The 25393-nt window shown below is 43.2% G+C and overlaps 1 protein-coding gene across 1 annotated transcript in view; it reads left to right on the top strand.

Annotated features, from left to right (window-relative positions):
- Positions 1–3457: 3457 nt before the first annotated feature.
- The window catches only part of myo15b (myosin XVB), a 201772-nt gene continuing 179836 nt past the window's right edge, over positions 3458–25393 (top strand). Inside the window, exons 1-8 of the mRNA XM_061908618.1 lie at positions 3458–6532; positions 6717–6893; positions 10483–10547; positions 10624–10687; positions 16226–16335; positions 16410–16484; positions 18505–18598; positions 18712–18815. Of these exons, the coding sequence (XP_061764602.1) occupies positions 4595–6532; positions 6717–6893; positions 10483–10547; positions 10624–10687; positions 16226–16335; positions 16410–16484; positions 18505–18598; positions 18712–18815 (2627 nt within the window). The 5' untranslated portion in view covers positions 3458–4594. The remainder of the gene's footprint in view (positions 6533–6716; positions 6894–10482; positions 10548–10623; positions 10688–16225; positions 16336–16409; positions 16485–18504; positions 18599–18711; positions 18816–25393) is intronic.

The following is a 25393-nucleotide window of genomic DNA, read 5'->3' on the forward strand; positions in this document are numbered from 1 at the left end:
CCAGGGCTTTTGTTACCAATTTTGTTCATTTATTTCATGGACAGAATATTTAGGCGCTGTCGGGGCGTTGAGGGGATCCAGTTTGCTGGTTGCAGGATTAGGTCTTTACATTTTGCAGATGATGTGGTCCTGCTGGCTTTATCTGGCCAGGATCTTCAGCCCTCACTGGATCGTTTTGCAGCCTAGTATGAAGCGACTGGGATGACTAACAGCTCCTCAAAGTCCGAGTCCATGGTTCTCGCTCGGGAAAGGGTGGAGTGCCATCTCCAGGTTGAGCTGGAGACTTTGCTCTGAGTGTAGGAGTTCAAGTACCTCGGAGTCTTGTTCACTAGTGAGGGGACAGTGGATCTTGAGATCGACAGGCAGCTTGGTGCAGCGTCTGCAGTGATGCAAACTCTGTATTGATCCATTGTGGTGAAAATGGACCTGAGCTTTCAATTTACCGGTCGATCTATGTTCCTATCCTCACCTACAGTCATGAGCTTTGGGTTATGACTGAAAGGACAAGATTCTCCGTCGGGTGGCGGGGCTCTCCTTTAGAGATAGGGGTGAGAAGTTCTGTCATTCGGGAGAGGCTCAGAGTAAAGCCGCTGCTGCTTCACATCGGGAGGACCCAGATGGATAGATAGTACTTTATTGATTCCTTCAGGAGAGTTCCTTCAGGAAAAAATGACGTGGTTTGGGCATGTTTTTTTTTCTTTGTCAGGAAAAAGGGACATTTTTGTCATGAAAAAGGGAGGTTTTTGTGGTTGGTGCACTAATTGTAAGTGTATATTGTGTTTTTTATGTTGATTTAATAAAAAAAAATATATATATATATATATTTATTTGCTCCCCCGGGTGATTCCCTTGTCCTACTAGGAGACTTCAACGCTCACGTTGGCAACGACAGTGAAACCTGGAGAGGCGTGATTGGGAAGAATGGCCGCCCGGATCTGAACCCGAGTGGTGTTTTGTTATTGGACTTTTGTGCTTGTCACAGTTTGTCCATAAGAAACACCATGTTCAAACATAAGGGTGTCCATATGTGCACTTGGCACCAGGACACCCTAGGCCGCAGTTCCATGATCGACTTTGTAGTTGTGTCATCGGATTTGCGGCCTTATGTTTTGGACACTCGGGTGAAGAGAGGGGCGGAGCTTTCTACCGATCACTTGGTGGTGAGTTGGCTGTGATGGTGGGGGAGGATGCCGGACAGACCTGGGAGGCCCAAACGCATTGTGAGGGTCTGCTGGGAATGTCTGGCAGAGTCTCCTGTCAGACAAAGTTTCAATTCCCACCTCCGGAAGAACTTTGAACATGTCACGATGGAGGTGCTGGACATTGAGTCCGAGTGGACCATGTTCCGCACCTCTATTGTCGAGGCGGCAGATCGGAGCAAGTGGCCGCAAGGTAGTTGGTGCCTGTCGGGGCGGCAATCCCAAAATCCCTTGGTGGACACCAGAGGTGAGGGATGCCGTCAAGCTGAAGAAGGAGTCCTATAGGGTCCTTTTGACTCATAGGACTCCGGAAGCAGTGGACAGGTACCGACAGGCCAAGCGGTGTGCAGCTTCAGCGGTCGCGGAGGCAAAAACTCGGACATGGGAGGAGTTCTGGGAAGCCATGGAAAACGACTTCCGGACGGCTTCGAAGCGATTCTGGACCACCGTCCGCCGCCTCAGGAAGGGGAAGTAGTGCACTATCAACACCGTGTATGGTGCGGATGGTGTTCTGCTGACCTCAACTGCGGATGTTGTGGATAGGTGGAAGGAATACTTCGAAGACCTCCTCAATCCCACCAACACGTCTTCCTATGAGGAAACAGTGCCTGGGGAATCTGTGGTGGACTCTCCTATTTCTGGGGCTGAGGTCGCTGAGGTAGTTAAAAAGCTCCTCGGTGGCAAGGCCCCAGGGGTGGACGAGACCCGCCCGGAGTTCCTTAAGGCTCTGGATGCTGTGGGGCTGTCTTGGTTGACAAGACTTTGCAGCATCGCGTTGACATCGGGGGCGGTACCTCTGGATTGGCAGACCGGGGTGGTGGTTCCTCTCTTTAAGAAGGGGGACCGGAGGGTGTGTTCCAACTATCTTGGGATCCCAGTCCACAGCCTTCCCGGTAAGGTTTATTCAGGTGTACTGGAGAGGAGGCTACGTCGGATAGTCGAACCTCGGATTCAGGAGGAACAGTGTGGTTTTCGTCCTGGTCGTGGAACTGTGGACCAGCTCTATAATCTCGGCAGGGTTCTTGAGGGTGCATGGGAGTTCGCCCAACCAGTCTACATGTGCTTTGTGGACTTGGAGAAGGCATTCGACCGTGTCCCTCGGGAAGTCCTGTGGGGAGTGCTCAGAGTGTATGGGATATCGGACTGTCTTATTGTGGCGGTCCGTTCCCTGTACGATCAGTGCCAGAGCTTGGTCCGCATTGCCGCCAGTAAGTCAAACACATTTCAAGTGAGGGTTGGACTCCGCCAAGGCTGTCCTTTGTCACCGATTCTGTTCATAACTTTTATAGACAGAATTTCTAGGCGCAGTCAAGGCGTTGAGGGGTTCCGGTTTGGTAACCGCAGGATTAGGTCTCTGCTTTTTGCAGATGATGTGGTCCTGATGGCTTCATCTGACCGGGATCTTCAGCTCTCGCTGGATCGGTTCGCAGCCGAGTGTGAAGCGACCGGAATGAGAATCAGCACCTCCAAGTCCGAGTCCATGGTTCTCGCCCGGAAAAGGGTGGAATGCCATCTCCGGGTTGGGGAGGAGACCCTGCCCCAAGTGGAGGAGTTCAAGTACCTAGGAGTCTTGTTCACGAGTGAGGGAAGAGTGGATCGTGAGATCGACAGGCGGATCGGTGTGGCGTCTTCAGTAATACGGACGTTGTATCGATCCGTTGTGGTGAAGAAGGAGCTGAGCCGGAAGGCAAAGCTCTCAATTTACCGGTCGATCTACGTTCCCATCCTCACCTATGGTCATGAGCTTTGGGTCATGACCGAAAGGATAAGATCACGGGTACAAGCGGCCGAAATGATTTTCCTACGCCGTGCGGCGGTGCTCTCCCTTAGAGATAGGGTGAGAAGCTCTGCCATCTGGGAGGAACTCAAAGTAAAGCCGCTGCTCCTTCACATCGAGAGGAGCCAGATGAGGTGGTTCGGGCATCTGGTCAGGATGCCACCCGAACGCCTCCCTAGGGAGGTGTTTAGGGCACGTCCAACCGGTAGGAGGCCACGGGGAAGACCCAGGACACGTTGGGAAGACTATGTCTCCCGGCTGGCCTGGGAACGCCTCGGGATCCCCCGGGAAGAGCTAGACGAAGTGGCTGGGGAGAGGGAAGTCTGGGTTTCCCTGCTTAGGCTGTTGCCCCCGCGACCCGACCTCGGATAAGCGGAAGATGATGGATGGATGGATATTTTTTTTTTTTTTTTTGAATAAAAATGAATAAAAAAAAATTCTGCGGCCCGGTACCAATCGGGCCACGGCCCGGTGGTTGGGGACCACTGACATAGGGTACACGTGCAATGCCCATTTTGGCTCCAACTGTTGCACAAGGGTAAAGTAGAATGAAAACTTATTATATAACACAACACTCTTGGTGAGTGGTCATTTTGAGAAAAAGGATATGAGCACACAGACATCAAAGATATGGGCTAGGCGTTTGGAAAAAAACGTATTATAACTTGAGTCCATTCATGATTTTCTGGTCTTGCCATGAGTGTGGTCTCCCAAATATGTTTTGATATTTGAGCTCTTGTCAACATTACATTGCAATTAAAAACTTGCTTTGTCTAGGTGTAGATTGATGTTTGTCTTGTACAATTGAGGTAAAGAGAGAATCAGGTGTATCATTTAAACAGTTTAGCAGTTGTACAATTTATAATAGTTCACTCATTTTGTTCCATTTAAAATTCCAGTTATTGAAATGAAAGGTTGGTCGTAAGTTGAGCTACACGACTCTCTGGGGAGGTATAATGTGGTAGGGTTTCATTTATCTCTTGAAAAACTTTCGTAAGTCAAACTCCAAATGAATTAGTGAAAGGTTGTCAACCCCTAAGGCCCCCAGTGATGAAATCTACCTCTACAGCCACCACTTAGTCCATTGTTCATCTTTGCAAGCAGAACTTCTCCCATTTCCTACAATGCATTCACCAACTGACCATATGAAAGCAGTAGAACTGTAAGGACCTGCCAGAAAGTGCTGAATTATTCAAAAAGTTTGTGCTTTTTTGTGTGTCTTCTAGCAGTCGGGAGTATATGTGCACACTTCTTATTGGAATAATACTTTTGCTTCATCCAAGACAAGACAAACCAGAAAAACCTGACACCAGATATGTATGGTTTCACCCAGGAACCCTGGTAAGCTATATTACACTGAAACAAGTTTTTACTCTGAGGAAGAAAGGCTCTACAGCTTTAGACTGGTCTCAAGAATGGATTTTTATTGCTATCTGATAAAACGTTCACAAGTTTTCAGCTAAAATGTCAAATTAACTGCCTCACCATTATCTTTAAGATGCTGTAATGCCTTCAAACCAAGAACTTGGTTGTCTATTGATGCTTGTCAACATTTCATCAAACCTGTCAAGCTTATTGTTCATATATTCTGCAGCTATATAACTGATCATTTATAGCTATGCCACGGGAAAAGCCCCAAGTTCTGAAAAATAGGAAGCAGAAAGAGGCCAGAAAAGAAAATGAACAAAGTGATATGAGGCACAGTGATTCCAAAGCATCCCGGCCTGGATTTATGGAGCACCATTGGAAATTGAACAGCAAAAAAAATACAAATGGAACCAAGTTAGGGGGAAACAGTCCTGATGGAGCACAAAAAACTATCAAAAAACAAGCTCTCTCCAAGATCAAAATGAAGAACAAATACAAAGACACACTAAGCGAGTATTCGGAGAGTGACCTTATAAACTCAGAAGCGGCAACACCGGTGGAAAATGATGAGAATGTGAAGGAGGAAGAAGACGATAGGGAGGAGCTCATTAAGAGTGACAACAGTGAGAGAGAACTTACTGGAAACTCAGTTGTCCAAAGAGACGTTGAGCTGACAACAGAGGAAGAATCAATAACTACTAATGGCTCTGAGGTCGAACCTTACGTATCCAGACATGAATACAGTAAAAGAAGAGCTGTATCTAAAGAAGTCCTCCAAGAAGTGGGTGAAGACAATGAAATGCATCAGGACACATTTGGAAAGCCAACAATCGATAAAGCCAGAAGATGCCTACCAGAACCCACCAAATCAACGCAAGAGGGAAAATACATGATGTTTGAGAAAAAACAACATGAAGACAGGCTGAACAACCATGGTATTGCAAAACCCCAAAGATCCAAATTTTCCTTTCATCTGGAGAATGACTATTCTGTAGAAGCAGCTGAAGATAAGCAAGGGGATGAGACCGAACAAACACTGCCAAAAACCTTTAAATGCCATGGAAACATGGCGCTTCCAAAAGACAGACATAATGACTTCAATGGTGGCATTATTAGGTTTGAAGCAGTGAATGTCAAACAACATGAACCTGTAAATATTGTCAAAGAGGTTTCCCACAGTTTTCTCTTGGACAATCTGACAAATGATTTTTTTCAAAACAATGCTGATATGATTTTTTCAACTTTAAACAAAGACCTACTCCAAACTAGTCCCACAACCCTCAAGAGACAGTTTGTCACTCAAAGAAAGGGTGTGGAAGCTCTCAGCAGACTGTCTTGCTGGTTTCACAAAAAAAGGCCCAAAAAGGTAAAATTAAAGACAATTTCTTTTTGGGCAAATGTCATCTTTGTTCCGCGATTGCTCTCCTCTCTGTCTATGAAACAGAAATGGAGAAAAAATAATTCCAAACGATTAATCAGAGCAAAAGCCCCGTGTTTTTCAGAGCACAGAAAATCTGAAGAAATCCAGGATGAACCTGATAAGAATGAGGTGGAGGCCAAATATGTTATTGTCCACTCGAGGATGAACATTACTGAAAAAGCTGAGTTGTTCTTGATGCAAGATGAACACCTTGGAACGCAAACAAACACCCAAGAAACTGCACTGACAGTCTCTAAACAAAGAACAGAAATAAAGCCACCAAAGCCAAGTACATGTACTTTGCTCCTAAGCAAAGCAGGTCTTGGCCCTCTTAGTGCTACCACAAAGCCCTTGAAAGGGCCACTTCAATCAGGTGGAGTGGTTGAGAAGGGGAGCAATGGATTCAGTGTTGGTCCAGCATCACTAGAAGGAACCTCCCACACTGAAGAACCAGATTATACAGCTACTTTGAGGGATCAACATGGAATTAGTGTGCTACCGGCAGTAAAAGGGAAGTTGGACACTTCTCATACCAATCAGACCACGATGTCCCTGTCAGGGGCAACCTTAGGTACTGTAAAGAAGCCCACCAAGGAGCCAGAAGCACAGGGAAAGGTTGAAGCTGGTGCGCACAAGTCCTCTACTATGCCCCTTTTAAATGGAAATGTTTGTCCGTTGTATGAAGAAGAGGCAAACAGGGAGGCGGCACAGTTGATGAGAGAAGCTCTTCACTGGGCTGGGAACTTCCAAATGAATGGAGATCCAAAGGTACTTTTACATTTTTTGAGGATATATTTTTGATAGTACACCTAAGTGCGGGCTTATCATGTGTCAATACAGGGAGTGATGCTAATTAATGTTCCTTTGTGGCTCCTGATATGGCATATTTGCATCATAAATGCATTTGTTTTGGGTTGAATTTAATGGATTGGTCTGCTTGGGTGTGGGTAAGGACCGGTTGAACGTTGAAGACCTTCTGCCTCACCAGACAGTGGAGAAGTCAACAAAATGTGTAGTTTATGAAGATCGACACAAGGTCGGAATTCTTGCCGGACACATGGACAAGCATATCTGGGAATTAGATGATCACATCCAGGACATGCTGGAGAGTCGACTTGTCAGCACACAGGTAAAGTAGCCAAGAGAGAATTTTTTTTTTTACGACTGGTAGGAAATGTAGCATTGTCCCTCTTTTGCTTCACATGCCTTTCAATGTCTTATTGTTTGTTGAGTTACACAGGCACATGTGATACAGTTCTGCTGTCCCAGTCACATTTCCAACTGACAATGAACAACTTGCAAGAGTATACTCTCAATGGATACTTCCTGCAGTACTTTTCTACAATCAAATTATATTTATTTATTCAACTCTGCCTTAACTGTGGTACACACATTAGGAGATGTAAGCAACCCCAAAACAGGGCAGCATGATTATGGCCAAAATAATAATCACAATTGTTTTCATAAATATTGAAATCATGATTATTTACTGTTATTTTACTGCACACAGTATATGAACCTTTAATTTCAATATGAAACTATGAAAATAATTTAATGTATAAAAAACAAACAAAAAAAATGCCATTGCAGACTGCAATTATTAAGTGCAAATAAGTGACAAAATAAGATAATGCACATACAGTACAAAGGAACACATTCGTTGTACATACGCCCACAGTATACTGTATATAGGACATTTGTCTGTGGCCAAATAAAACTTTATTACGTCAATTATTTTGGGGCTTCATCGTGAGGTAAAGAAAGGTTAGGGTGTCCCTCGCTGCAAAGTTGTCTGCATTTTGGGCAACCCCGCTTTTGTAGCTGTTTGTCGGGGCTTTGCGCCCGTACCAGGAGGCTCGCTTCTTTAGCAACTTAGCTTTACAGTGCGGGCAAACGATGGCAGTTGAGAAAATAAGGGAAGTGTTGGTAACGCTTAACGTGTCTCCGCAACTGGATCATTTGTTTGGATGTGCACGCCAACGCAGATTTGCCATGCAATTCGTTGTAGTGTCTATTGATGTTTAATGTGCATGGGACCATTTCATGGTTTTAGGAAAAGAGCGGGAGTGTCTAGAGATCGGCGAGGCGTACGGTCGTATTTCGGGGTTAAAATACAAATACGTGCCTGTTGGAACACTGTGGGTACCTATGCTGCAGAGGAGGGCACTGATATAATTATGCATTAATATTTTCAGGAGCTACTACCTGATCTACCCAAAGACTGTTGTTGTTACCCCCTCTTTCTCGCTCTCACATGTGTCCACTGTCTATCCCCTTGTTATATCCATATCCAACATATAATATATATGTTATATCTCTCCCTATATTATCCAGCCCCTCGGTGGTTGGCTGACTGTTGGTTGTCAACCTGTTTGGTTTAAAATGCAGCAAGGCTTGTTTTTTAAATGGTAACATCGCCGACAATGACCCTCATTTAATCGTGATCACGATTAAAATTCGATTAGTTGTGTAGCCCTACCTCGGGGGTCTGCAACCTGTGGCTTTTTCATGCCTCTGCCTTGCCACAAAATTTCAATAAATAATGGCTTTTTAACTTCAATTAGTTCTGTTTTATTTAGTTAGTTGATTTCAATGTTGCAGTTGTTATTTTGGAGAGTTCTGTGATCTTGTAATGTAAAAATAAAACATTTTAATATTTTGTTGATCTAAATGTTCTGTGATCTTGTAATGTAAAAATAAAACATTTTAATATTTTGTTGATCTAAATGTCACACCCCCTATGTGTCATATTTTGTTGCCAAGCAATTCTATTGTTTTTAGTGGTCAACTAGCAATTAATGGAAAATACAACATTTTATGCTTCATGGACCGATTCATTTGCCTCCAGTGTTGACTAGGTTGGTTCATGTGTGTGCTTAATATGTGGAGAGAAAATAGCAAACAACCAAACAAATCTAATGTTTTATGCTGGCATTAGCCAAAAAGTTCTCTCCCGGTTGCAGTTAGTCCAGAACCCGGCAGCACGACTTTTAACAGGGGCCAGGAAACGCCAGCATATAACCCCAATTCTTCAGAGTTTGCACTTGCTCCCTGTTCATTTTAGAACTGATTTTAAAATATTGCTGTGTGTTTTTAAATCTTTACATGGACTGGCACCTCAGTGTATCTCGGACCTCATCCAAATTGAGGTCCGAGAGCCAGTTCCAGCTCGTGGTGCCCAAGACCAGACTTAAAACCAGGGGAGACAGAGCCTTCTCTGTGGTCGGCCCTAAGATCTGGAACACTCTGCCCCTCCATATTCAAACTGCTTCCACAGTGGAGTGTTTTAAGTCTCGTCTTAAGACCCACTTTTATTCTTTGTCTTTTAACACTATGTGAGTTGTGTTCCTCTGTCCTCTGTTGTCCTCTGTGTTTTTTATACACTTTGATTTCTATTTTACTGTTTTAATTGATTTTACCCTTTAAAATTGTTTTTAATCATATTTATTTTTATATTGTTTTTATATTGGTTTTATATTTATTTATTTTTTGTTTTTATTCAGTCATTGGTGGAGCATAACATTCTTTTTTAATATTGTTTTTAACATGGCTGTGCAGCACTTTGGAAACGTTCTTGTTGTTTAAATGTGCTATATAAATAAAGTGGATTGGAATGGATTGGATTGGATTAATTTTGAAGGCATTTCCAGAAAAATACTCAGTTGGAGATGACCAAAAAAGAGCAGTTTTGGCACTGCTCCGGAAAGTTGAAAATATGGAAATAACTCAACTTTTCAATAAATTCTTCTCTTTAACAGTTACGTGCTCTAGCCCAGCAGGTCTTTTTTCCCTAGATTTTGAACCCGGCAGGTTTTAAAACTGAGGGGTTAATGTATGGCTTTCTTTTTGTGGGTTGAATATTTTCTTGCCCCGATGTGGGATCCGAGCCGAGGACAACGTTGTGGCTTGTGCGGCCCTTTGAGACACTCTTGATTTAGGGCTATATAAATAAACTTTGATTGATTGATTTTTTTTTTTGCTAATGCCCATAATGTTTTGTGGTCAATAGTTTGCATTAATCCCAAGTAGAGGCCTGAAATAGTGTTTTATTAGTCTGTGCTATGTTTCCTGAGTCCTGCTTTCCTGCATTTTATTTTTGACATTAAAAGTCATGTTTCCCTGCATCAAGCCTGCCATCTCTGCATCTTGGGGTTTGTCACCAACACTACCTGACAGTTTTATGTTTTGTAAAAATCTCAAACTTGTTTTACACGGTACCATTTCAGCACTTGGCTCTCAAAAAACCACCAATAATGACCAACATTAAAATAGCGTAGTACGCCTTAAGTATTCATCAAAAATATGGCAGAGGTTTTATTTGACCAGTAACATTTTGGGCCACTTAAACATTACACAAAGTTTAAACAGTAACCCTGTGATTAAATATTAATTTAAGTGATTCTTTGGCGTACCACTTGATAGAGCCCATGTGCCACAGTTTGAGAATCCCTGACCTAAAGGGAGGGAAAAGCAACACAATTAATACTTATTGCTCAAGCAAGTGTTCTTGCGGTTTTTTGATGTGCGTTAACATCAGCACTTTATATGTACCCGATGTTTTATTGCAGTCAATAAAACAGACTGCGTCTGTTACAAAACAATCATGATTAATAAATAACATTCGTGCTTTGGGAACACATATATGTCTTGAGTGTGCCGGTGTGTAGCAACTTCTAAATATTCCTTTATGTTTAAATTTTATCACATTTCCCTTACAGCTGATGATGCAGGGAAGCGAAGATGCTGATAAGTTGGATCAAGTAGAGGATCTGTCCCAGTTACAGTAAGCAACTACTACTACTATGTACAAGCACAGACCGGAACTTTTTACATGCACTGATTGTGTGTACTGTTCATAGGGAGGTGTGTGACAGCTCAGTGCTTCTCAACCTAAAGAAGAGGTTTCATCGGGACTGTATTTATGTGAGTTTACTTATTCTTCAGTGTGACTATTTAAGTTGTATTATTTTTTGTTGTGCGCACACACACACACACACACACACACACACACACACACACACACACACAGAGGCTTACCGTATTTACAATATTGCTGGAATACTGTGAAATGTCCTCGGAATCCTTTAATGCCTTTCAAAGGACCCATGTTATTTTTAATACTAGGCAATAAGAAGAAAAAATATTTTATGTGTGCTCAAATGTGTTTGAATCAGCTTTGTGCTTGACATGAGTCCAGTGACCTTATTTTGTAGTGTTTGTGGAAATTTTTTTTGCAAATGTCCTCTATAGGTATTCTTTCCACTTGTCTTGTGGTCCATACACCACTTTTTCACCATAATTGTTTTCCACCTTCTCAGGGGACACAACTACACAGAATAAACTTGGGTACTGCTGGGTTGCAGTCACGTGACCGAGAATAACTTCCTAGTTTCAGGTGGAGGGCAAGAGTCCCATTAGGCTACAGTTGACATTTGCATGAATCAGTGAAAATTTGGGCGTATTTTGAAAAGTTGAAAATATTGAAATTGGATTTATACATTATTTTCCAGAGAATCAAACCAAAGGTTCTTAAATTAAGAGCTGGGGCCCATCAGGGCCACCAAAAATAAGTAAGTCTGTAAGTCTGGCACTTAAGTCATAGAGAGGTTTCTTGAGTACAAAAAATATGACTAAATGGGTGAAGCTGTATTTTAATTTGCACTTCAATTTCACTGACAGTTTAGTCAAGAAACATATGTGGTTATTTTTTAGTAGTTTTGTTTGTTTTAGCCCAACATAATTGAGTGTAAATGTATTTTTCATCATTTATTTAGGTCTAGTTTTTTGCAGTATATGTGTTCTTATTTTTGTATTAAGCCTGACAGCCTATGGTTTATGTGTTGAATTGTTTTTAATCAATTTACAATCCATGGTTTAGTTAGATTTCTCTGTTCAGCAATGTTTGCTTTCCAACAATATTTAGTGATATCAAGATGAATAATGCTGTTGAGCCTACGAGAGATTTATTCATCTATCCATCCATCCATCCATTTTCTTCCGCTTATCCGAGGTCGGGTCGCGGGGGCAGCAGCCTAAACCTCTCCCCAGCCACTTCGTCCAGCTCTTCCCGGGGGATCCCGAGGCGTTCCCAGGCCAGCTGGGAAACATAGTCTTCCCAACGTGTCCTGGGTCTTCCTACCGGTTAGACGTGCCCTAAACACCTCCCTAGGGAGGCGTTCGGGTGGCATCCTGACCAGATGCTCGAACGACCTCATCCGGCTCCTCTCGATGTGGAGGAACAGCGGCTTTACTTTGAGTTCCTCCCGGATGACAGAGCTTCTCACCCTATCTCTACGGGAGAGCCCCGCCGCCCGGCGGAGGAAACTCATTTTGGCCGCTTGTACCCGTGATCTTGACCTTTCGGTCATGACCCAAAGCTCATGACCATAGGTGAGGATGGGAACATAGATCGACTGGTAAAATTGAGAGCTTTGCCTTCCGCTTCAGTTCCTTCTTCACCACAACGGATCGATACAACGTCCGCATTACTGAAGACGCCGCAGCAATCCGCCTGTCGATCTCACGATCCACTCTTTCCTCACTCGTGAACAAGACTCTTAGGTACTTGAACTCCTCCACTTGTGGAAGGGTCTCCTCCCCAATCCGGAGATGGCACTCCACCCTTTTCCGGGCGAGAACCATGGACTTGGACTTGGAAGTGCTGATTCTCATTCCGGTCGCTTCACACTCCGCTGCAAACCGATCCAAATCAGAACCCCTCAACGCCTTTACTGCGCCTAGAAATTCTGTCCATAAAAGTTATGAACAGAATCGGTGACAGGGGGCTGCCTTGGCGGAATCCAACCCTCACTGGAAACGGGTCAGACTTACTGCCGGCAATGCGGACCAAGCTCTGACACTGAACGTACAGGGAGCGAACTGCCACAGACAGTCCCATACCCCATACTCTCTGAGCACTCCCCACAGGACTTCCCGAGGTACACGGTCGAATGCCTTCTCCAAGTCCACAAAGCACATGTAGACTAGTTGGGCAAACTCCCATGCACCCTCAAGAACCCTGCCGAGAGTATAGAGCTGTTCCACGACCAGGACGAAAACCACACTGTTCCTCCTGAATCCGAGGTTGGACTATCCGGCGTAGCCTCCTCTCCAGTTCACCTGAATAAACCTTATTAATACAATTTAAGGATATTTTCTTAACGCTAACAGATATCACCAAAGACACTATAATGTGGTCATCCACATCGAATAAAGCACTTGGCTTTCATCTGGCCAGGTTCTTTAGCTCTCACTAGATCGGTTCGCTGTCGAGTGTGAAATGACTTGGATGAGAATCAGCACCTCCAAGTCCGAATCTATAATTCTCTACCAGAAAAGGGTATAGGGATGTCTCCGAGTTGGGGGAAAAATCTTGCTAGAGGTGGAGAATTACCTCGAAGTCTGTTCACGAGTGAGGGAAGAGTGGATCGTGAGATCGACAGGCGGATCGATACGGCGTCTTCAGTAATGTGGACACTGTATTGATCCGTTGTGGTAAAGAAAGAGCTGAGCTGTAATGCAAAGCTTTCGATTTACCGTCGATCAACGTTCCCACCTCACCTATGGTCATGAACTGTGGGTTGTGACCGAAAGGACAGGATCACGTTTTTCCTCAAATCCTCTGTGCCATCACATGTTTTGTTTTGTTATTGTCAATAGTGCTGTGCGAGTGTGTTTTCTTCTCTTCTTTTTTTTTTTTGTACAGCACTTTGTGTTTGCCACTTGCCATGAAAAGTGCTTTATAAATAAAGTGTGATTCATTGATCGATGGATTTCTCTCGACGCGCTTTCGTAATTTCCTTGAATTTATTCCTTTTATAAACTACTTCTTTAGGGACTCTATTAAAAGCTCTTTCCTATTTTTTGACTTGAATGCTTGGAACAGCACAGCAAAGCAGCATGTTCAGGTCAAACCCTTCACTTACTAACGTGTCATTGACTTGATTTATCGCTAGACTCAAGCTTGTTTGCCCTCCATGTGCATTACGCCGCCATGAAGCAAAGCGGAGGTCATATGGAACCCAGCAATACTTTCGACTAGTTATTATACAGCTTGTATAGCAGCAAATATTTACTGTCCTTTCAAAGCAACTCACTACATAGCCCTTAACATCTATATTGTATACGGTTCGAAAATGTGATGTCGAAATGCAGTACATTGTAGTTATTGCTGGCTTCTGAATAGCTTATTTACATGGCTGAAGGCGAGACTCTGTCATAAAGTTGAAAACATGACCCGAACGTGCAACATAATGAATTAAACCAAGGAAGTCAGATTACGGAGCTATTAAAAAGACAATGAATAACCTAGAAAGCAACTGAGATATGATCAAATATGACTTAACGTCATCACCTGGTACATGGCATGTTCACACTGGTAAGTTTAAATCAAAGCATCTTTGATTTTGTTGCAAACACAAAAGCAAGCTGTGCGTTACGAACAACGTACAGTATTTGTCGGGGAAAAAAGCAATACCCCAATTTATTCATAGTTAAATAACTGAGAAGACTTTAAATATTTCCCACATTAATGTATGGTGTATTGCAGACTTGAAATAAATTTAGTTTGAAAATTAATTTCTCCAGGAGACACCACATAGTGACAAGTCCTGTTGACTTACCTCTGAAAGGACAACAGTCTTTTCTATCTGATAGAGATTCGCGGTTTGTGGTCTCATCCGCGGAGTCCGCGGTTAAACCGTGGGTCGGGCGGGTGACATGACGAAAAAATTGATTTTAAATAGATTCGGGCGGGTGGCGGTTGAACCATTTTGAAATATATGATATACATGGTTCAGAGATTGGTAACCTTTACCGTTCAAAGAGCCATTTTGGACCCGTGTCACAAAGCGAAGAAGACATTAGTTGACGTAAATATTCTCAAGAATGTCTGCTGGCAGTCACCCATTTGATAAGTATTAGGGCGTGCTATGAAGCCTTTACCTTTGGCGCCTTCTACAACATGTACAATTTACTGGCAAGTCCAGCAACATGTTGTGTGTGGCTACCACTGACACACGCACACAACTGCAAGGCATACTGGGTAATACAGAGTACACTAACGGTTGTGATATAAACTATTTTAACACTCTTAGTAATATGCGCCACGCTGTGAAACCACACCAAACAAGAATGACAAACACATTTCGGGAGAACATCTTCACAGTAACACGACATAAACGCAACACAACAAATACCCAGACTCCTTTGCATCCATGACAGTTCCTGACTATATTATACACCCCACTAGCAGCAAACCCCGCCACCCCCCAACCCCGCCCACCTTACCGACGCACGGGGGTGTTAAATATATTCAGGATGTGTCATGGATTCAAAGGATTCTGGGTATTTGTTGTGCGTTTATGTTGTGTTACTGTGAGGATGTTGTCCCGAAATGTTTGTCATTCTTGTTTGGTGTGGCTTCACAGCGTGGCGCATATTAGTAAGAGTGTAAAAAATTGTTTATATCACAACCATTAATGTACTCTGTATCACCCAGTATGCCCTTCAATCTTGTACATGTTTGCGGAAGCTGCATACAGTATGTTGCTGGACTGGCAAACGGTTCGTACATGTTATTGGAGGTGTCAAAGGCAATGGCTTCACATCACGCCCTTATTCCCGTTATCTGAATGATCACCATCGGATATTCGCGAGAATGTTAGCGTCTCCCATTGCCTTATTTACTTTGTGACACGGGTCAAATTAGCTCTTTTAGTGGTAAAGGTCGCCGACTCCGGATATATAACAACGGGCGGGTGGCGGGCGGTTGCGGTTCTGATAAAATGTTGGTTTGGGTGAACGGCGGGTGGATGACGACTTTAGTGATGCGGTTGTGGATGATATAATTGCCTATCCGCGCATCTCTTCTATCTGATGTGAAATTCTGAGGTCTTGCACACAACCAAGGTTGGTTTGTTTATGAGCCTTTACTGACTTAGCACTCCAAAATGTTCGACCTGTATGAAAACTGACTCTGTTGACGATCAGGATACATACAGGACACGTTCGGCAGCTTGCTTAAATCTCGTCTTTTGGACGTGCTCTTATCAATTCCATATTAGATAAATTCCTCCAAGTGTAATCATTTTTTAAGGTGGTGGGCTTTTGAAGCAGGCTCTAGCTTGTTTAGGTACAGTCCCGAGATTTTTTTTTCTTTCGTACGTTCCATTTTAATCCAGTTTGTACTCTCTCACAATACCGCTGGTTGAGTACAGCCATGTAAACAAAAACTTTGTCCGGCAACAATGGTTTACTAGCCACAACAATGCACTGCCATATCACGTGCCCGAAGAGCCTTATTCACTGCTGGCTGAAAGGTGAGGAGTGTACTCAGTTTTGTGAGATAGGGTCCACTGCCTACTGTACATGAACACACTCTCTTCTTTTGCAAATAATCGTACTGTTTTCCCATGATAATAGATTTGTTGTCCTGATATATGTAATTTTCCATTTCCCCAGACCTACATTGGAAACATGCTACTGTCCATCAACCCCTACAAACCCTTGCATATCTACTCAGAAGAACAGAGACAGCAATACCAGGGTAGAGAGCAACAACAAAACCCTCCGTAAGCAACCTCTGCTGCTTTTATACATTTTTTTTAAGACACAAGCCTCAATGAACTATTGTTCTCTCCTTAAGGCATGTGTACGCTATCGCTGACAATGCCTTCAGACAATCCCAGTTATCCACCCAGGAGCAGTGCATTATCATAAGGTATTGACAGTTATGAAATACACTACACTACAAACATGTCATGACAAACACTGTCCAGATGAACAGTTTTCAGCAACATTTGATCATATTTATTTAGGGCTGGGAAAAAATTAAGTAGAAGACTTAAGATTTGCCAAAAAGCATCTTGTGCAAGTACTGTCTGCTTTGGCTCAGTACATTACGACTGTAAATAATGACTTTACACTTCAAAAATAAAACTCTAAAGACAAATACAGTGGATCCCTTCAAATGTGTGATTCAGCATTTGTGTTTACAAATTCATACATTTTTGGTCAGAAAAGGTACTTTTTCATTTGTATTTATTTCTTCTGAGAACAAGCCGTTTTCACTTTAAGTCTGTATAAATTTATAGAGCATAAGATGTTCTTTTAAATGCATAATACAGCATACAGTATGACATACATGTACAAAAGGAAGGTGATCATGCTGCGCACACGAATGAAGTAGCTCAACCGAAGATGACTTAAACGTTGCAAACAGGTCGCATGGCCGTTTAGACTGCAGTCCCACTTAAAAAGATTAAATTCCAAAAATTTTCGAAAGGCCTCCTGATGTGACCTAAATATGATGCGAAAATATCAGTTTTGAAACCATTTAGAGCATTTAGACTGTGCATTTTTCTACACCTACTGCTGCCAGATCGAGAGGTCATCTCAGTAGTCTGCAAACCTTCACTGATGTATTTCATACAGCTGTTTACATACCAAGTCAAGCTAACGTTATCTTAGCCCTCTCCCTATTGCATGATGCTATCAACAGACCGAGGCTGGCCCATCCAGAACTAGCCTTTCTTATGGCTGGGGACTATCAAAGACTGTGTGAATAATGTGCTCCCCACCTGGGAACGTCTGACAACCTCTCCAAGCCTCTTATTCCTGCCTATACTACCGTCCAAAAGATGAGCAAACCAGGACCTTTTAAGACTTGATCAGAGGGGACACTTTCCCAGTTACAGGACTGCTTCCAGACTACGGCATGGTCAGTATTCGACCATCTGGAGCTACAGAAATGGACAGATGCTGTGCTGTCTTATTTTAAACACTATTCAGACACTGTCAAAATTGTGGATGACTACAGAGGTCAAGGCACTTTTTAGGACCCGCAACTCTGCCTTCCACTCTTGGTACAGAGAGCAATACAGTCTCTCCTGAACTCAGGAGAGGCATCAGGGCTGCGAAAGTGGTGTATAGGAGGAAAGTAGAGGTGCAACTGCAAAACTAAGACTTGCGGCAAATGTGGCAAGGCATCCGACACTTGACAGGCTACAAAAATAACTCATCGGCAGCCAACAACACAGAAGACTTGCTAGCTAGGCAACTTCTTTCACCTCCTTGCCCATTTCAAACCGGCCATACTCCAGATGCCCCTCCTAGCCTTGAGTCCTCAACTCCTTACACTCTAAAAACACCAGGTGAACACAGAAGGCTATAAACTTTCACAAAGCAGCTCGGCAGGGTGGCATGCTGGGCAAGGTGCTCCGAGACTGTGTATACCAGCAGACAGGGACATTCAATTCATCCATGGCACAATTCCAAATCTCACCCTGTTTTAAGGCAGCCACTGTCATCCTAATCCCCAAGAGGACAGCCATGAAATGTTCTAAATGACTGCAGACCAGTTGCACTGACGTTTGTGGTTATGAAGTGTTTTAAAAGGCTTGTTCTCCAATATATATCAGGATGCTTTTCAAAGATGACAGCTCAGCGTTTAATACCATCACACCTGACAACCTGGTGTAGAAGCTGCACCTCCAGTCTGATGCTCGCTGAAACAAATAAAGCTTTTTGTTTGACGATTCCTCGTTGGTGTCTTCTTGGCTCATCACCCATCACACGACCAACAAATATACAACACTAGCACAAGGGGTGGGACAGAAACGGCAAATGCACTCATCCAACTGTGTGGATGTTATATGTATGGTCCACATTCATTGTCATCATGATGCCAAAATGACAATCAATAACGTGTGACAGTCTGTATTTAATTACTAACCTTGCAGTGGTCAGAGCGGTGCAGGGAAGACTGAGGCTACCAAGTTGGTCGTCCATTACATTGCTACCATGTATCAGAGCAGAAGCGTCGACCTGCATCAGGTATTGCACTGTAAACATATTCAAATCTCAACCAGTTTTGATAAACAATCTGAAATAGCAACTGAGAATGTATTTGTAGTATGTATAGCTCAATTGTCCTCAATTAACACTAGCCTATGGACGTCTTTGCCATTCTGGAGAGTTTCGGGAATGCGAAGACCAGCCTGAACAACAACTCCAGCCGCTTTGGAAAATACATCCATATTCACATTCTCCGGTAAGACCAGCCAATCTTTTCTATAAATCATTGGCACCAATAAAAGGCCTTTTTCCACTGCAGGAACTTTTTTTTTAGGAACTTTAACATTAACTCGGGGAGATGAAATACCCCGCTGTGTTTCCTGCAAAAACTACCTGGGCAGATTTATTTCCACAAGAGCTATTTTTAGTTGGAAAAGTCCTAGGATTTTCTAGGAGTGTGCTGTGCTATCGAATGCTGATAGGTTGAACACAGTTGGGGCGTTCCTAAAAACTTAGTTTTCGCGCAGAACGACCGCCAATACAGTATGCAAGAGAACTTGTTTATTTGTTATTTCTTGTGTATTTCTATTAAAAAATCATTTACAACTGGGAGAAAAAGAAACAATAGAAACATTCGACGGCCAGGAACTTTTGTGTGAAATCTGTGTGCTGAAGAAAGCTGATTAGTGGAATTATCTTGCAGTTTTTTTTACATAACCATAGTGTTCACGGTGGCAGAGGGGTTAGTGCGTCTGCCTCACAATACGAAGGTCCTGCAGTCCTGGGTTCAAATCCAGGCTCGGGATCTTTCTGTGTGGAGTTTGCATGTTCTCCCCGTGAATGCGTGGGTTCCCTCCGGGTACTCCGGCTTCCTCCCACTTCCAAAGACATGCACCTGGGGATAGGTTGATTGGCAACACTAAATTGGCCCTAGTGTGTGAATGTGAGTGTGAATGTTGTCTGTCTATCTGTGTTGGCCCTGCGATGAGGTGGCGACTTGTCCAGGGTGTACGCCACCTTCCGCCCGATTGTAGCTGAGATAGGCGCCAGCGCCCCCCGCCACCCCGAACGGGAATAAGCGGCAGAAAATGGATGGATGGATGGATGGATAGTGTTCAAGCTCGTATTACATTTAATCATACTTGCCAACCGTGAGACCTCCGATTTCGGGAGGTGGGGGGCGTGGTTAAGAGGGGAGGAGTATATTTACAGCTACAATTCACCAAGTCAAATATTTCATATATATATAAATAAATAAATATCCACATATCACTTTATGGCTGGCTCACATCGTGGTCACTCCGTGATCACGTACGACCGCCAGACACTTCTGGATGTGGACATATCGGGCCGTTTTGGACTGATAGACGCGTGTGTGCTAAACATGCTAACTATTATGGGAATACGTCGGCGGCTACATCCAGCGGCCTGTGAAGCAGGGGAGTCTAGTAGCAGCGGGGGGCGTCTACGGAGCAGACGCCAGCGGTGTGATCGGAAACGCGGATGTCGAGCGGGGCTAAAAACAAAGCAGAAGGCTAATCCCCACAGAACACCACTTCCCTCCATCCTGCAGCCAGATTTAAATAAAGGATGCGAGACTACTGGTCTGGGTAAGGAGTCTGTTAAATTAGAACAAGTTTTTTCTGCTTTGAGTGTTTCAGAGTTGGACATGTGTTTTACCGAGGTGGCTAACTATGATGCGTGCAGTTTATCAAAGCAACAATCAAACAATCGGAAAATTCCTGTCTTATCAATTCCTAGATATGGTCGTAACTATACTAAATGCACTGGGCATAATAAACACAACATTATTAATATTGCTACTACGGATAATTTGATCAAAAACTCCCTAAAACAGCCCACTACCTATAATATAGGTTTTTTAAACATAAGATCATTGTCTCCTAAAACGTTGTTAGTTAATGATATTATCAGAGACAACAATCTTAACGTCATCGGTCTCAGCGAAACCTGGCTTAAACCAAACGACTTTTTTGCGCTAAATGAGGCATGTCCTCCTAACTTTACACATGCGCATATTGCCCGTCCTCTTAAAAGGGGTGGGGGGGTCGCACTAATATACAACGAAAACTTTAACCTTAGTCCTAACATAAATAATAAATATAAATCGTTTGAGGTGCTTACTATGAAGTCTGTCACACCGCTGCCTCTACACCTGGCTGTTATCTACCGCCCCCCAGGGCCCTATTCGGACTTTATCAATGAATTCTCAGAGTTCGTTGCTGGTCTAGTGACACACGCCGATAATATAATCATAATGGGGGACTTTAATATCCATATGAATACCCCATCGGACCCACCGTGCGTAGCGCTCCAGACTGTAATTGATAGCTGTGGTCTCACACAAATAATAAATGAACCCATGCATCGTAACGGTAATACGATAGACCTAGTGCTTGTCAGGGGTATCACCGTCTCCAAAGTTACGATACTCCCGTATACTAAAGTATTGTCCGATCATTACCTTATAAAATTCGAGGTTCAGACGCATGTTCGTCAAACTAATAATAATAATAACTGCTATAGCAGCCGCAACATTAATACGGCCACAACGACAACTCTTGCTGACCTACTGCCCTCGGTAATGGCACCATTCCCAAATTATGTGGGCTCTATTGATAACCTCACTAACAACTTTAACGACACCCTGCGCGAAACCATTGATAACATAGCACCGCTAAAGTTAAAAAGGGCTCCAAAAAAGCGTACCCCGTGGTTTACAGAAGAAACTAGAGCTCAGAAATTATGTAGAAAGCTGGAACGCAAATGGCGCACGACTAAACTTGAGGTGCACCATCAAGCATGGAGTGATGGTTTAATAACTTATAAACGCATGCTTACCTTAGCTAAAGCTAAATATTACTCAAATCTCATCCACCGTAATAAAAACGATCCTAAATTTTTGTTTAGTACGGTAGCATCGCTAACCCAACAAGGGACTCCTTCCAGTAGCTCCACCCACTCAGCTGATGACTTTATGCAATTCTTTAGTAAGAAAATTGAAGTCATTAGAAAGGAGATTAAAGACAATGCGTCCCAGCTACAACGGGGTTCTATTAACACTGATACGATGGTATATACGGCGGATACTGCCCTCCAAAATAGTTTCTCTCGTTTTGAGGAAATAACATTAGAGGAATTGTTACAACGTGTAAATGGAATAAAACAGACAACATGCTTTTTTGACCCTCTTCCTGGGAAACTGATCAAGGAGCTCTTTGTATTATTAGGTCCATCAGTGCTAAATATTATAAACTTATCACTCTCCTCGGGCACTGTTCCCCTAGCATTCAAAAAAGCGGTTATTCATCCTCTTCTTAAAAGACCTAACCTCGATCCTGACCTCATGGTAAACTACCGGCCGGTGTCTCACCTTCCCTTTATTTCAAAAATCCTTGAAAAAATTGTTGCGGAACAGTTAAATGAACACTTAGCGTCTAACAATCTATGTGAAACCTTTCAATCCGGTTTCAGGGCAAATCACTCCACGGAGACAGCCCTCGCAAAAATGACTAATGATCTATTGCTAACGATGGATTCTGATGCGTCATCTATGTTGCTGCTCCTCGATCTTAGCGCTGCTTTCGATACCGTCGATCATAATATTTTATTAGAACGTATCAAAACACGAATTGGTATGTCAGACTTAGCCCTGTCTTGGTTTAACTCTTATCTTACTGATAGGATGCAGTGTGTCTCCCATAACAATGTGACCTCGGACTACGTTAAGGTAACGTGTGGAGTTCCCCAGGGTTCGGTCCTTGGCCCTGCACTCTTCAGCATCTACATGCTGCCGCTAGGTGACATCATACGCAAATACGGTGTTAGCTTTCACTGTTATGCTGATGACACCCAACTCTACATGCCCCTAAAGCTGACCAACACGCCGGATTGTTGTCAGCTGGAGGCGTGTCTTAATGAAATTAAACAATGGATGTCCGCTAACTTTTTGCAACTCAACGCCAAAAAAACGGAAATGCTGATTATCGGTCCTGCTAGACCCGAACTCTATTTAATAATACAACTCTAACATTTGACAATTAAACAAGGCAACACGGTAAAGAATCTGGGTATTATCTTCGACCCAACTCTCTCCTTTGAGGCACACATTAAAAGCGTTACTAAAACGGCCTTCTTTCATCTCCGTAATATCGCTAAAATTCGCTCCATTCTGTCCACTAAAGACGCTGAGATCATTATCCATGCGTTTGTTACGTCTTGCCTCGACTACTGTAACATATTATTTTCGGGTCTCCCCATGTCTAGCATTAAAAGATTACAGTTGGTACAAAATGCGGCTGCTAGACTTTTGACAAGAACAAGAAAGTTTGATCACATTACGCCTGTACTGGCTCACCTGCACTGGCTTCCTGTGCACTTAAGATGTGACTTTAAGGTTTTACTACTTACGTATAAAATACTACACGGTCTAGCTCCATCCTATCTTGCCGATTGTATTGTACCATATGTCCCGGCAAGAAATCTGCTTTCAAAGGACTCCGGCTTGTTAGTGATTCCCAAAGCCCAAAAAAAGTCTGCGGGCTATAGAGCGTTTTCCGTTCGGGCTCCAATACCCTGGAATGCCCTCCCGGTAACAGTTCGAGATGCCACCTCAGTAGAAGCATTTAAGTCTCACCTTAAAACTCATTTGTATACTCTAGCCTTTAAATAGACTCCCTTTTTAGACCAGTTGATCTGCTGTTTCTTTTGTTTTTCTTCTATGTCCCACTCTCCCTTGTGGAGGGGGTCCGGTCCGATCCGGTGGCCATGTACTGCTTCCCAGTGTATCGGCTGGGGACATCTCTGCGCTGCTGATCCGCCTCCGCTTGGGATGGTTTCCTGCTGGCTCCGCTGTGAACGGGACTCTCGCTGCTGTGTTGGATCCGCTTTGGACTGGACTCTCGCGACTGTGTTAGATCCATTGTGGATTGAACTTTCACAGTATCATGTTAGACCCGTTCGACATCCATTGCTTTCCTCCTCTCTAAGGTTCTCATAGACATTATTGTCACCGACGTCCCACTGGGTCATTATTGTCACCGATGTCCCACTGGGTGTGAGTTTTCCTTGCCCTTATGTGGGCCTACCGAGGATGTCGTGGTGGTTTGTGCAGCCCTTTGAGACACTAGTGATTTAGGGCTATATAAGTAAACATTGATTGATTGATTGATTGATTGAAAAGAAATACTTGAATTTCAGTGTTTATTTATTTACACATATATACACACATAACACTCATCTACTCATTGTTGAGTAAGGGTTGAATTGTCCATCCTTGTTCTATTCTCTGTCACTATTTTTCTAACCATATGCATGTACAGTAGATGGCAGTATTGTCCTGTTTAAGAGTGTCACAACATTGCTGTTTACGGCAGACAAACTGCTTTACAGTAGATGAAAACGTGACTGCTGTTGTTGTGTGTTGTTACCGTGCTGGGAGGACGTTGATGAAACTGCCTAGCAATAAACCCACATAAGAAACCAAGAACTCGCCCTCGATCATTCTACAGTTAAAACGTCATTGGGCAAATACACTTTTTATATTGTGGGAGAGCGGATGTGAAAACAGGCTGTCCTCACTCAGGTCCGCATGGAGCTGTAGGGGGCGTGGCCTCCAGCTCCGCCTGAATTTCGGGAGATTTTCGGGCGAAAATTTGTCCCGGGAGGTTTTCGGGAGAAGCGCTGAATTTCTGGAGTCTCCCGGAAAATCCGGGAGGGTTGGCAAGTATGAATATTTTAATGATCTTTTCTATTTTTTACACACCTAATTTAAATACCCAAAGCTATGAGAAGTGGATGGACTCTTTTAAACGTACTTACTAAAAAAGTATGAAGTATTCAGCCGTACTGTGAAGGGGCGAGGCAAGCGTTTTACTGGCACCCGACAACCTCAATATTTGGGGATGGATGTGAAATAAAGGACTAGTGTACCAAAGGTAAATTACATCAAATAGTAACCATTCACTTTAAGTGCTGTAAAAGTAGTCAGTGACACACCCGTGGTGCAGTTATTAACATCAACCAATGGTAACTGAATGGTAATGTTAACAGGCTCAGGCTAAATCTGATGTGTTTATTTTGTTGCAGTGAGATGAACACTGACGTTTATTTTTTTATATACTGTTATTTACAGCTAAAATGGACCATAAGGAATGGCCTGACCCTCATAAATGCATCATTTACTGAGGGGGTAACATTCTGACTGTGAGACATTGTGGTCAAAAGCCTGACTTTCTGTATCATTTGGTACACTTAATTTTTTAAATTACATCGTTTTATATCTTATTGCTTTGTATTTCACAAATGTATTTACTTACACTTTAGTAAAAAAAATATGACTTTTGTTTTTTTACATGGTATTAGTGTACCACTAATTAATGCGTCATCAGCCCGATTTGTATAAATTACCGAGGAACCTTAAAGTTCCTCAACTTTTGGTAAAAAAGGTCTATTGTTTCCCATTGTGTGATAGGGCGTGTCCACATTGTGGCCCAGTGAGTTTTGTAGGACTGAAATTACTAACATTATGGAGTATTGTGTTGGCCCTGCGATGAGGAGGTTACTTGTCCAGGGTTGTACCCCGCCTTCCGCCCAAATGCAGCTGAGATAGGCTCCAGCACTCCCCGCGACCCTGAATGGGACAAGCGGTAGAAATGGATGGAAGGAGTACTATGGCCAAGCAGACGACTAAAAAGGAATGTTGCCAAAATACAGTACAGGCCAAAAGTATGGACACCTTCTCATTCAACGCGTTTTTTTTTATTTTCATGACTATTTACATAGTCAGTGAAGGCATCAAAACTATGAATGAAC

This window comes from Nerophis ophidion, linkage group LG08 (genome assembly GCF_033978795.1).
Source record: "Nerophis ophidion isolate RoL-2023_Sa linkage group LG08, RoL_Noph_v1.0, whole genome shotgun sequence".
Lineage (NCBI taxonomy): Eukaryota > Metazoa > Chordata > Actinopteri > Syngnathiformes > Syngnathidae > Nerophis > Nerophis ophidion.